Raw genomic sequence first — 12,344 nt, forward strand, 5'->3', positions numbered from 1 at the left:
GTGGAGTCTACCGGTGTTCTTAGTTTAGAGGAAGGCACGTGCTCAAGTTGAAAGGATCCAATCCCAGCTTCCTCACAAATCTTCTCTGCCAACCATTGTTTTTACAAATTTCTTATTGTTATCCATTTCCTTCTTGTTAAGTTCATTTATTTGTGCATTCAGATGCCATGACAAGTCTCTTGCATGACTGTCAGCACAAATCAAGATTTTGTTTACTCTTCGATAAGTCCAGTTCGTCACAATCCACATGATCACTATTGTCTGACGGAATTAAAACCTGATGGTAATTTTTTGAGATAAAATTATGTTCTGCATTTCAATTTAAAATAGAAGATCTAATTTTATATTTTCGCTTCCCTTCACGGAGAACTGTTGCATATAGTTCTTGTTTGATTTATTGAATAATTATGTCCTCTCTCAATTGAAGGTAGACTACAGTCATTTTTGTACAGAACAAAACAAGAAAAGTAAAATGTATTTGTCCCGTATGGTTCTTTATTCTTATTGTGATGTGTGATTACAAAGAAATGAAGATTTTCTGATTTCAAGACGTCTATGTGGGTCACAGCGGTTGCAGTGTGTTGCACTAAGGCCCAGCAATAGTCCAAATTGCCTGTTACCATGTTTTGAAATGAAATGAAAAATTCTTTATTTTTACAGGCAAAGTTAGGGCCGCATGGCCCTATATGTTTATCAACATATTAAACGTGGTTTTTACTACTTAACTTGAAACACCTCTAGTATTATCAGTTTCTGTGTACTGGGTGCCCTTTTCAGTATAGGCCAGAAAATCAAGAACGATACCTGATTTACAGTTACACAAGACATAAAGCTTGATAACAAACCTTTTCCGTTTGTTGAGAATGTACTGTCGGAAACAACGTCCCCTTCCATAGCATCAAATTTTCGTCGACTGCTAGGTCTTGGTTAATAACATAGCTAGACAAAAACTTCCAACTGTCTCAATTACAGTTCGTATTTTATAAAGCTTCCTATTCCTATTCGTATTTTAGGTGCCTCTTCCCACCTAACCATTTCCTAATTCCTACCAAATCCCCCTCCAGGGTCTTATTAGTACCCGCTCTGTTCGACCGTTCCAGTACATGGCTCGCTGGGAGTGCTTAAGCCGGCACTAGGTGCCCTATCTGGTGTCGGTGAGAGCTGATGTGAGATTGTCTCTGCCGAGGCGTAAGTGACTGGTTCAGAAGCCAGCCACTTCGGTCTTTGGTCAGGAAGTGTTCAGTAGGCAGGGGTGTCGGAGCCCATATTGCCACGTGCGAGTCCAAGTTGTGCGCGTATTCCCGACTTGGTAATCGATGGAAACCGGGCCTCGGGGAACTGAGGTAGGGTTGTCCCCCAAGTTACGGTCTGTGGGACACCCAAGGGCATGCCCGCTCCTGGTGAATCGGCCCGTACTACTAAACACGATGCGCTGGTGACCTTATCTATGGACATCCAAACCACCTCACCCTTAGGGCAAGAATTCGGAGGAAGGGATTATAATGATCCCGAGAAAAAACGACAGTTGTCAGATTCTGAAAATGAATCATATTTAAAACAAAGAAAAGTGGAAGAAAAAGTAAATGTGAACATTCCAACTCCACTATACCTAATCGTGAGTCATAAGGATGAGGGCAAAACTCTAACGAAGGTTAGTCCTTTCCTTATTAACAAAGCATTTGTTCCCTCAGGCGGTCAGCCTAAATACATAAACAAATTAAGGATGGAACTATCTTGGTGGAGGCTGCGAACCACATCCAAGCCAAAAAAATTCCTTCAGATGACGAGTTTTTTCGATCAGGTGGAAGTCGTCGTTCAACCGCACTCCTCACTGAACACCTCCAAGGGAATCGTCTTCTGCCGTGACCTGATGGAGTGTAGTGAGGAGGAAATCAAGGACGAGCTGCAGTGTGAAATGGTGACCGATGTGGTCAGGATGCTTCGGACGGAGAATGGGAGAAAGGTTCCTACTCCTGGTCTAATTCTGACCTTTGCGTTTCCCCAACCCCCAAAAACTATTTAGGCTGGATACTTATCCCTGACTGTACGGCCTTACTTCAAAAATCCTCAGCGGTGTTTCCGTTGTCATAGATTCGGGCACTCTACTAAGACGTGCTCGGGCCCTGAGACATGTTCCCGCTGCGGCGATGAACGCCACCAAGAAGAAGGATGCAAGAACGATGTCAGATGCGTGAACTGCAAGGGTATACACGCGGCCACCTCCAGGGGTGCCCATCCGCCCCAAAGGCTATGGCGCATTCCCCCCCCCCCAAAATTTACAGTTCATCGGGGTGTATAAATTATACAGTATAATTATTGTCAAATTTTTTTAATAAAATGTTTAAACAACACATATGCCATACAAAATAATAAATCAATGTACAGTACTATAATTAAAAGTAAAAATGGCTAGAGGTGTTTCAAAAAGGTAACTAACTTGATGAACTTAACCCTTGATTACCCTTGATGACCTTTGTAAAGCAGTAGTTTTTTCCTGTTCTCACTTGAAATGCCAAATTTGTCTATGATCTCACTGTTTGGAATTGATTGTAAAATATCCTTTTCGGATGCCAAAACCAACATACCAGACAACCAGTTATCACCCATACTGCTTCTCAATATATTTTTAACGATTTCAAGTTTGCTCATTGCTCTTTCAGCTGAGCAACTTGTTGTTGGCAGGGCGAGAACATCTGATACAATGATGTCAAATATGGAAACCCAGGTATGTTCAATAAACAGCGATAGGGTCTTATAAAGCCCTTCTTGATCCATTGATCAAGATATCGTTGCTTTGCAATTGTACTTGTACAATCCAATGTTTCATCAGAAGAATCTTAGGTTTCAACTTCTTCATTGGTTAGTCTTGCATTTTTGTATTTATCATCTTTTGAAGAAAGGACATCTGACAGGTCAATATTTTGATAGCTGCCTTTGTATAACTGGCTGAAAACATCAAACTCCTCACAAAGTTTCTCGGTATCCAATCCATAGTAACCACACAGGTCACTGACAATGTCTGGGTTTAGGGTGTCGTCCTCAGTGTTTAGCAGCTTTTCGTGAGAAAAATGAGTCATTTGCTGCACAAAATTTAATGACCTTTCAGGAAAACGATCATGTAGTTGTGTGATCACGGAATCAAGCACTTTAAGACTTCTGTCCTCAGTTTTGCCATAGGATATAATATTATTTAATCAATGGCAAGTTCGTCCATGAATCTTTTTCTCTTTCGGATTCGTTTGTTTGAAGTTTTCTGGAGATTGTGTTCTTGAGCAAAATGATTAATACTGCCCACCATTTTGTCCCATCCCCCGTCGGTTCTCGTAGATTGGAGTTTAGAAATAGTTTCAGACACCACTGTCGGAATCATTCCATAGTCAATAATTTTAGACTGTAAACAAACAGTCACTGGTGACAGAATTTTGATTAGTTCGACAGCAATGATCATAACTGCAGCAGATTCATAATCAAATAGTGCTTTCAGAAGTCCTTTTGCTGATGTTCTTGAGTCCGTTTCAGATTGAGTGTTATCAGATTATGTCTTCCAGGGTTTCTCTTAGGACATCATAGCAAGTTATAACGGTTTTTTACGGCATCGTTTTTGCTTGACCACCTTGTCGTATTGACTCTTTTCAAACTTCTCTACGAAAATATGATGTCTTTTATGTCCAGACATGAAATTGTACAGTTCTTGTAGAGTTGAGAACATGTCCCTTATTTGTGGGCACAATTCCATTGATTTTTCGACAACTAAGGCAAATCTATTCGAACAACACAAAATGTAGAATGCTTTAGGGCATTCCTTGAGGACAAATGATATGACCCCACTAAATGGACCACGCATGTTTCCCGCACCATCCATGCTCTGCCCAATCATACCATTCTTATCAAATCCAATTTCCTGGAGAGTTTTTAATAGCTCAATTGATAAGTTTTTGCCAGTTGTGTCTCCGCTAGTAAAAACGTTAACAAGCAGCTCTTCTGGCTTCACATTCTCTTTGATTTCTCCGAATGTATCTCTGTGATCGATACATCGAATTAGCACTGTTGTGCATTCCTTCTTGCTAACATCTTGTGCGGAGTCAAGAATTATAGAATACGTATTAGTTTCATTAACATGATCCACAATTCTTGAAACAACAATTCTATTCATGAGATTTATTAAATCATGAATGTTTCTGTAACTCAGAAAATTGGAACCAAGTTCAGTTTTATTTTCTTTTGACTTATCAAGCTTCTCCAAATAAAGTTGCGTCTGGGTTATACTTAGCAAGCAATCGAAATAAATTTACTAGTTTTGCGTTTAGAGGCTCTTTATTTCGAAAAGCCAACATCTCCTCGGTCAGATACCGATAGCAGTCTATAACGACCGATAGAACCTCACGGTGATGACTGACTAATTTATCATTTAGCTCAGTCAAATCAGTATTGTGATGTTCGTGGAACTTCTTTGAACAACTTGTTCTTAAGTTCAAGACAACTATCGGCATCGGTTTTACTTATCTCAAATAACCTGTCATTATTTTTAAAACGAAATTTCAACCCCTAGAGCACAACCATTCCCTACCTATAAGTGGATGAGCACCAGACTTGATGACATACAAGTCCATTACTTTGTTTACTTTGTTATAATTAACTTCAACTTCGATCTTGCCTACAGGTGTGATAGGTTGATCGGTATAAGAGCTGAGTGTCAACTCACTAGGTTCTAATTTACACATCTGGAAATGAGAATTGTAATATTTCTCACTGCAAACACTCACAGAAGCCCCTGTATCAACCTCAAACGTTAAGCTTTTACCATTAACAATTAAATCAAGCAGAATTGGGTCTACCTTGACCCTGTCAGTCACCTTTTCATTCATCCTAAATAAATTGGCTACATCATCCACAAATTGCTCAGTGTCCCCTGACACCTGATTACTGTCATCAACACCTTCTAGGTAGTTATGTTTGCGATAATTTTTGGAATTCCCAGTGCTTTTACTATCTCTAAAATTAGTCTTATCTCTATTTACATTTTTACCTTCCCGACCAGCTAACTTAGAACGACACACTTTTGCTATGTGGTTTTGTTTACCACAGAAATGACACTTCACACCTAATAACCTGCACTGTGAACGGAAATGCCCTGTGAGGCCACAACATAAACATTGCGCACTGCCACTGCCACCTGGCGGGGATCGCCGCTGCCATCCAGCAGGGCCAGATGACGTGCCGCCGCTGACCTTGGCTGTCCCCCCTGCTCCCCTCCAGGCCGCTCCAGCGTTGTCGCTCCGTGCTGTCTGGGAATGCGGTGCGCCATTGCCGAATCTCCCCCTCCTGGCCACCACGCTGCTCAACTGATGGATCCGCTCGGGTCTTCCGACTGATAGAGCTGCCGCCGATTTTTCTGCTTGCTCCATTGAAAGCACTATTTTGGTCGCTTGCTCGAACGTTAACGAGGCTTCCGATAAAAGTTTTTGTTTGGCACTTTCACTTCTGATGCCACTCACCAGTCTGTCTCTCAAGTAATCATTTAGCGACGCGCCAAAGTCACAATGGGTTGTCATTTTTTTCAAATTTGCAATATACTCGGCAACCAACTTGCCTTCCAACTGTACTCGCTTACTAAAACGATATCGCTCCGCGATGAAGCTAGGAGTCGGGAATAAATGTTTTTGCACAAGTTGCACCAGTTCATTAAATGTCTTTTCCGACGGTTTATTAGGAGTGCACAGGTCTCTCAACAAACTATACGTTATTACTCCTATCACAGTTACAAGCGTGCTGACCTTTTTACCTGCGTCAATGCTATTACAGTCCACATACAGCTCAAAACGTTCGATGTATGACGCCCAGGTTTCAACTGACCCGTCATATTCCCCGATAACTCCTATTTGCGCCATTATATTAGTTGCAGGAAACGGTAATTCGTCTAATTGTACTTGCCACATCAACTAGTAGCTAAAATAATTTGGTTGCACACTACACTTCCTCCCACACTAATTGGTTTGAAACTAAAGAAAATTCGTACTGTTAATCTCCGTGATGTTCACTCGCCATTTTGTGATGTTCACTGTTGATGTCCAGCGGCGATGTACACTCGGAATTTCGCACTAATTTCCACAAATCCTCGTCGCCATTTGTGATGTTCGTGGCCGGTGGTAATAAAACTGGGTAATAAAATTACACCAATTAAGGAAAACTATTGGACTACATCTTGGTCGGGAGGACGCGGGTTTCACGGACCGTGGGTAAAACTGGACTGGGAGAGAACACTCGCTGCTGGAACGGTAAGGAACGTTGGCGGGGAGAAGTGGCGTGACCTCAGTAGCCAATAGGATCTATTTCAAAAAGTATGGTCTCCTATGACGTCACATACATGTAACCGCCAACGGCCAGATTGACAATCAACATTCCTATCTTAACAAATATATTTTAGATAGCTGACTATTTATATTGGATTCAGATATGTACACCACAAGTATCAACTCTTTTTTTGGATATCCATTGCAATCTACCAATCTGAGAAGAAATATGGATTTTTGATTTTTCATGAAGTTCAATATCTTGATCTCCTCTATGATCCGTCCAACCCCTATAACCTGTGGTACCCCAAATTGTTCTTTCTGATGGCAAAGCAAATATCAAACAATGCAAACAAAATACAGCATCAGAATGTCTACTGTAAACAAGCAACTTCCTATCTTTGGTTATTCCATTAGGTAAAAGACATTTTTTAACTTTTGGGTTGAATTTTCTACCGGGTGAGGAAGGAAAATCTATTATACTTGTGTCTTGCGATTCCAGCTTTAGTGCTTCGTTAATTAGTTCAGCAGTTATTATTTCTGTAATTATTGTAAAATATGTAACAAATATTTATAATTGACTTCCTAGTTATTATAATAGTCGTATTATTTCAGATGGATAAGGATAATATTGAGGATTGGCTGTTGTTGCCAAGCAGTGATGTCTCTGATTTAGAAGATATGTCTGATGATGAGGCAGATGAGCTGGTTTTCAACAAAAATGTTAACGCAGAACTGGAACGCCAATTAGCCCAGAACCATAATTTGGAAGAGGTTATGCAAATTATGTACCATAATTTAACATGCACTTATACAACTACATTTACTTATGTGGATCTTGTTTTAGTTTATATTTATACAGCAGATAGTTTCTTTTGGCCCAATGTAGGCCTATATCGTTTTACACCCTGGAGCATAAAATGTAATACAGCCTAGGCTGTAGTACAATAAGCGGCCATCACAATCGAATAATTGTATAAATAAGTATTGAATTTATTGATATTCATGATTATCTACAGAATAATTACATCATAGATATTTAAAATTCATAGTATAGGTCCCCTGCTTATATATATACAAATCTTAATAGTTTAACAAGAGATATAAAACTATCTTGGTTGTGTGTATTTATATAATTCAAAAAACAAAACTGTAACATTTAGTTGATTTGAACTCTTTGTTTGAAGGTTATTTTTGACGATGGAAGGATTGTGAAGGAAACAGGATTTTTCCGGACATTTACCATCGTTCAGTGAAACAAGAAACATGATTTCTTGTTTCACTGAACGATGGCAAATGTTCTGAAAAATCCTGTTTCCTTCATAATTTGAATTATTTTGATGAATAAACGTATTTGAGAGCTTTTGACTAGACATGAGCCGATGCAAAAATGACGAACTGCTTTGTCGTGACTCTCGTAAATGAAATGGTTACAGAACTGTTACAACAAAAAAGTTAAAAGGTTTGAAACAGTGATATTTGTAATCGATATACGATTATTCTATTGTGGTTATGACCGCTTATTATACTAGTCCTATGTACTAAGTAAGTTTAGTACCAATTTCTAATTTATATGTGGTTTTTCAGTATCCAATTGCTGAAGATGAGGAAGCACAGAAAACTGTCCAAGGGCCAGAAGGTGTAGAAGAGGAGGCAGAAGAAGGTGAAGAGGAGATTGACGGCAGGGTTGAGGAAGTTATTCGTGAAGAAGAGGTTACCAGCAGGGTTGAGGTAATTTGTGAAAAGGTTGAAGATCAGGCAGAAGTTGTACGAGGACTTTCCTCCCAAAGACCGACTCGTGGTAGGCCTAGAGTTAGGGAAGGAAGGCAAACTGCTGCTACCACTCCTTATGTGGAACCAAGGCAAAGAGGAAGAGTAAGGATCAGAGGTATTAGATGTCGAGGTGGACGTGAACGTCATGTATCTCCAGCAGCAATATGGAGGAAGCAACAATTTATTCCTTCAGACGCAAATTAGAGTGGAAATATCCCTTAAGCACCAGCTGATACGATAAATAAATCTCCGCTAGACTATTTTAAGATTTTCATTGACGATGAAACAATTTAATTATTTACACAACAGAGTAATTTGTAGGCCCAACAACAAGGTAGGATACTGGAAGTAATTGATATTGAAATAAAACAGTTTGTTGGCATTCTCCTCTTCACTGGGATTACTCCGATGCCCCAGTATAGAATGTTTTGGGCCAGTGAAACCCGTTTTCCCCCTGTGGCAAATGTTATGTCACGTGACAGATTTGAATTAATTTTAAAATATCTTCATGTGGTTGATAACACCACACGAGTTCCAGGCGCAGACAGATTATTTAAAGTAGCACCGTTGCTCAACCATCTGCAATATGTTTGCAAAAACATCCCCTCTGAGCAAAACCAGTCAGTGGATGAGCACATGATCCCTTTCAAAGGGACCTCCAGAATGAAACAATATGTAAAAAGGAAACAAAAAAGTGGGGTTACAAAACTTTTGAGATGTGGTGACTGCTGTGTACGTGGGCCAGGAGAAAACTTGTCCACAGTACAACTTGGGGTATTCGGGTGATATCGTGGTTCATTTGTGTCTGGATCTGGCTCACAACATTGGCCACAGAGTATTTTGAGACAATTGGTTTTCATCCATTAAATTGGTCAGATACCTAAAAGATAGAGGATTGTGGGCTACTGAGGTGGTTCGTGTTGACAGAACATACAACGCCCCTCTCCAAAGCGACCAAGAGATGAAGGAGCAAGGAAGAGGGTCCTATGACAGCGTAGTTGATTAAAAAAAACTCTTTGGTTGCTGTACGATGGTTAGACGACAACAAGCGCATCACCATGCTGTCAGCTGTTCACAGCGTTGAGCCGGTTGGGGTGTGCTCGAGATGGTCTGAACAAGATAATCGGAGAATTGCAGTTACAAGACCACACATTGTAGAAGTGTATAATGAATCCATGGGAGGCGTGGACATATTTGGAATGCTGATTGCGTTGTGCAGGATTCATGTCCGCAGCAGAAGAGGTTATATGAGAATAGTGCACTGGGTATTTAATATATCGGTTGTAAATGGATGGCTTCTATATCGCCGTCACATGAGGCAGATGGACCACAGCGTTGATTATACCTTATTACAGTTTCAGACGTACAGAGCATTATGTACTGCAGGTGTAGTTTCCGAGAGGAAAAAGCTGCGAGGCCAAGATTCACCCCCCGCCAACACCTAAAATGGGGGCAAAATGACTGCTTCCTGTAGACGAAACTAGGTTTGACAACCAGGGACATTGGCTGAGAAGAAAGGTCGTTGTGCTCGCTCTCTCTCTGACACACACACACACACACACACACACACACACACACACACACACACACACACAAAGACAACACAGATGACCTGCACAAAGTGTAATCTGCCCTGTTAAGCTAAAAAAAACAGTAACTGCACTTGGGGTGATTCTGAGATACAACCGGTTTAGTGTTTTGTTCAAAACCAACAAACAATCGAATTGTTAGGGATTTTTCCTTTATCAACCTTGCACATCCTTTCCATTTTGGTCTTCCTTGGTGGCACTGGAATATTTTCCAGAAAATGTTTACCCGTGGAAAGTCGGCTGAGCCGAGTTCTACTGCTGCCATTACTGTTCGGCCGCGGATTTTCCATCTCGCTGGTGCTAGTGCTGCACAAAGCCCTATGATAAAATCAGTTGTATATATCTTCTTGTTTGTAGTTTTATTGCACAAAATACAAGCATTAACCAAACAAATAAGAAACATGTGGAATGATAATTTTCTCCACCACTTCACTGACCTATGATCAAATGCACCGTAGGACATACGTTTGGTCAACTACAAACTTGTTTTTGTTGTAGCTCACAACACAGGCCCTCTTGGTATTTTCCCTATTACACTTTCAGAATAAGTCACCATTTCAGCAGTGTGCCTAGAAGAAACCCTAAATACATCCCTCTTATCCTTCCAGCGTACTACGAGAACATTGCCTTTTCTCCTAAAAATCTGCTCCCCCTTTTTCAGCTTAGCCTCTTTTACACCTGGAGGTATTTCTTTCCTGTTTTTCATTGTTGTTCCAACAAGTCCTGTTTTTTTACTTCCAAGATCAGTTAGCTAAAGCAGGGCTAGTGTAGAATCTGTCAGTATACAAAGTACGTCCACAACCTGTCAAGTCACCCATTAGATTGTCAACTAGTTGTATAGTTGTATTGCTATGGCCAGAGTACAATTTAAAATTCCAAATGTAACCAGAGTTTGATTCTGATACCATAAACAGTTTAATCCCGTACTTACTGGGTTTCTGGGGCATATACTGCTTGAAATGCAGCCTTCCACGGAATTTACACATCTCTTCGTCAATGGTAACATTTTCGCCTGGGAGGTAGGCTTTTTGGAAACGAATCCGTATAAGTTTCCAACAAGGGACGGACTTAATGTAAAGGGTCATGGCCTTGTAGCCCCTTTTCAATAAAAAGCCTGTTGTAATTTAAGTGGAAAATTGGCCAAGAGAAGCCAAAACCTATCTCTACTCATAAGATTAGGGCAAAAGTTACATGACACTACAGAGTCGGTTGACCAATGATGATATATCTTGGGCTTTTGGTTGATACTCATGTGGAAAATAATGACCAAACATTTTTTCAACTCCCCAAGTGTCATAGTTTTCCAAGAATTCATCCTACTTGTTAGAATTAACTTATCTGTAGATTTTTGGTTTCTCAAGTTCTGTTGAGCTTACAGGTTAGTTTGCTCTTTTATGTGATGGAGTAGATTATTGTCTATAAAATGTGTAAAAAACTCAAGAATAGTGCTGTCCTTATCTAATTCTGGTATTTCAGTTAGTCCAGATTCCCCACAAAACACGTCAATTTCTGGAACATTGTCTGTTTCTGTCCACATATCACTTTCGCTGTCAGTACTGTTTTCAGCATATGTAACATAATAATATACTATGTAAAATATAAATGTATTTTCATTTTATTCATATGAATAGAATATTAGTCGAATAAAGTTAATTTATTACAGCCTAATACAAATTATAGTTTGATTCACGAAAACAATAACATAACCAAACTAGTAGACTAACCCGGAGTATAGCCCAGCGCTCTGATTGGTCGAAAGCAGATCACGTGATTCAAGATGGCGGCGCCCATGTCGCGGTTTGGCGGGAACAAAAATATTGGCGGGAAAATTACCTCACGTGCGGGAAAAGTGGCGGGAACAAAAAAGTGGCGGGATTGTGAAATGAAACGACTGGATATATCCTATGGCTTTACTATAAGAGTTTATCGTCAGCTGTACAAGCCGCCACCTGAAACAAAACACAATAATCAATCAGTAAGGCCTGTTTCACATTTACCCGGCAAGCCGTTAACCCTATTCCTAGCTGGCACCGGCACGGGTGCACTGTTCACATTACGCCGACACCGTGCCGGGTAACACACAGTGTGCACTCCAGCAGTCGTACACCAGCTTGTGCTTCAATAGAACGTAAGAAAGCCGTTGCAATGTTACTTTTGTATAGACGGTTGAAAAGAAGAAAAAGAAATACAGTAGAGTCCCGCCGATCCGAACCCCGCCAATCCGAAAATCCGCCTAATCCGAACACGGCTAGGAGAAAATATAAAATTGTTAAAAAGGCAGGAAAATAAATTAAAACCAGTTATTATAGTAAAACGTAAGTTTTATTTCTCAAAGCATTTACTTACTGACATATAGAAACTGAAATTACATTTGAAACGTTAGATGATACATACATTGTACGGAATTTATACTGTTAATAAATGAAACATAGTACTGTACTGTACTGTATTTATAATGTACAAACCCCTACGCAAGGCTTAGCAAATAATTTGTACTTTAACTTGGACACAATAAGGGATAAAAACGTAAAACAAAACACTGCAAAACCCAACACTTTCTTAAGACCTAAAGTCAGTGATCTTCTTTTGACGCAACACACTAAAACGACTGGACGTTGCAACGTTTCGCCAACGCCGAATGAACATTACGTCATTGGGAGTAGCAGCGGCATGTTGCTCGACGTAGCGTAGA

The 12,344-nt window shown here is 40.1% G+C and overlaps 1 protein-coding gene across 3 annotated transcripts in view; it reads left to right on the top strand.

Moving 5' to 3' along the window:
* The window catches only part of LOC124370196, a 43,896-nt gene extending 32,590 nt beyond the window's left edge, over positions 1-11,306 (top strand). For all 3 annotated transcript variants that reach the window (XM_046828488.1, XM_046828489.1, XM_046828487.1), the window contains 2 exons: positions 6,906-7,064; positions 7,878-11,306. In XM_046828488.1, coding sequence (XP_046684444.1) covers positions 6,906-7,064; positions 7,878-8,267 — 549 coding nt within the window. In that variant the 3' untranslated portion in view covers positions 8,268-11,306. The remainder of the gene's footprint in view (positions 1-6,905; positions 7,065-7,877) is intronic.
* The last annotated feature ends 1,038 nt before the right edge of the window (positions 11,307-12,344 follow it).

This window comes from Homalodisca vitripennis, unplaced genomic scaffold, assembly GCF_021130785.1.
Source record: "Homalodisca vitripennis isolate AUS2020 unplaced genomic scaffold, UT_GWSS_2.1 ScUCBcl_30;HRSCAF=681, whole genome shotgun sequence".
Classification (NCBI taxonomy): Eukaryota; Metazoa; Arthropoda; class Insecta; order Hemiptera; family Cicadellidae; genus Homalodisca; species Homalodisca vitripennis.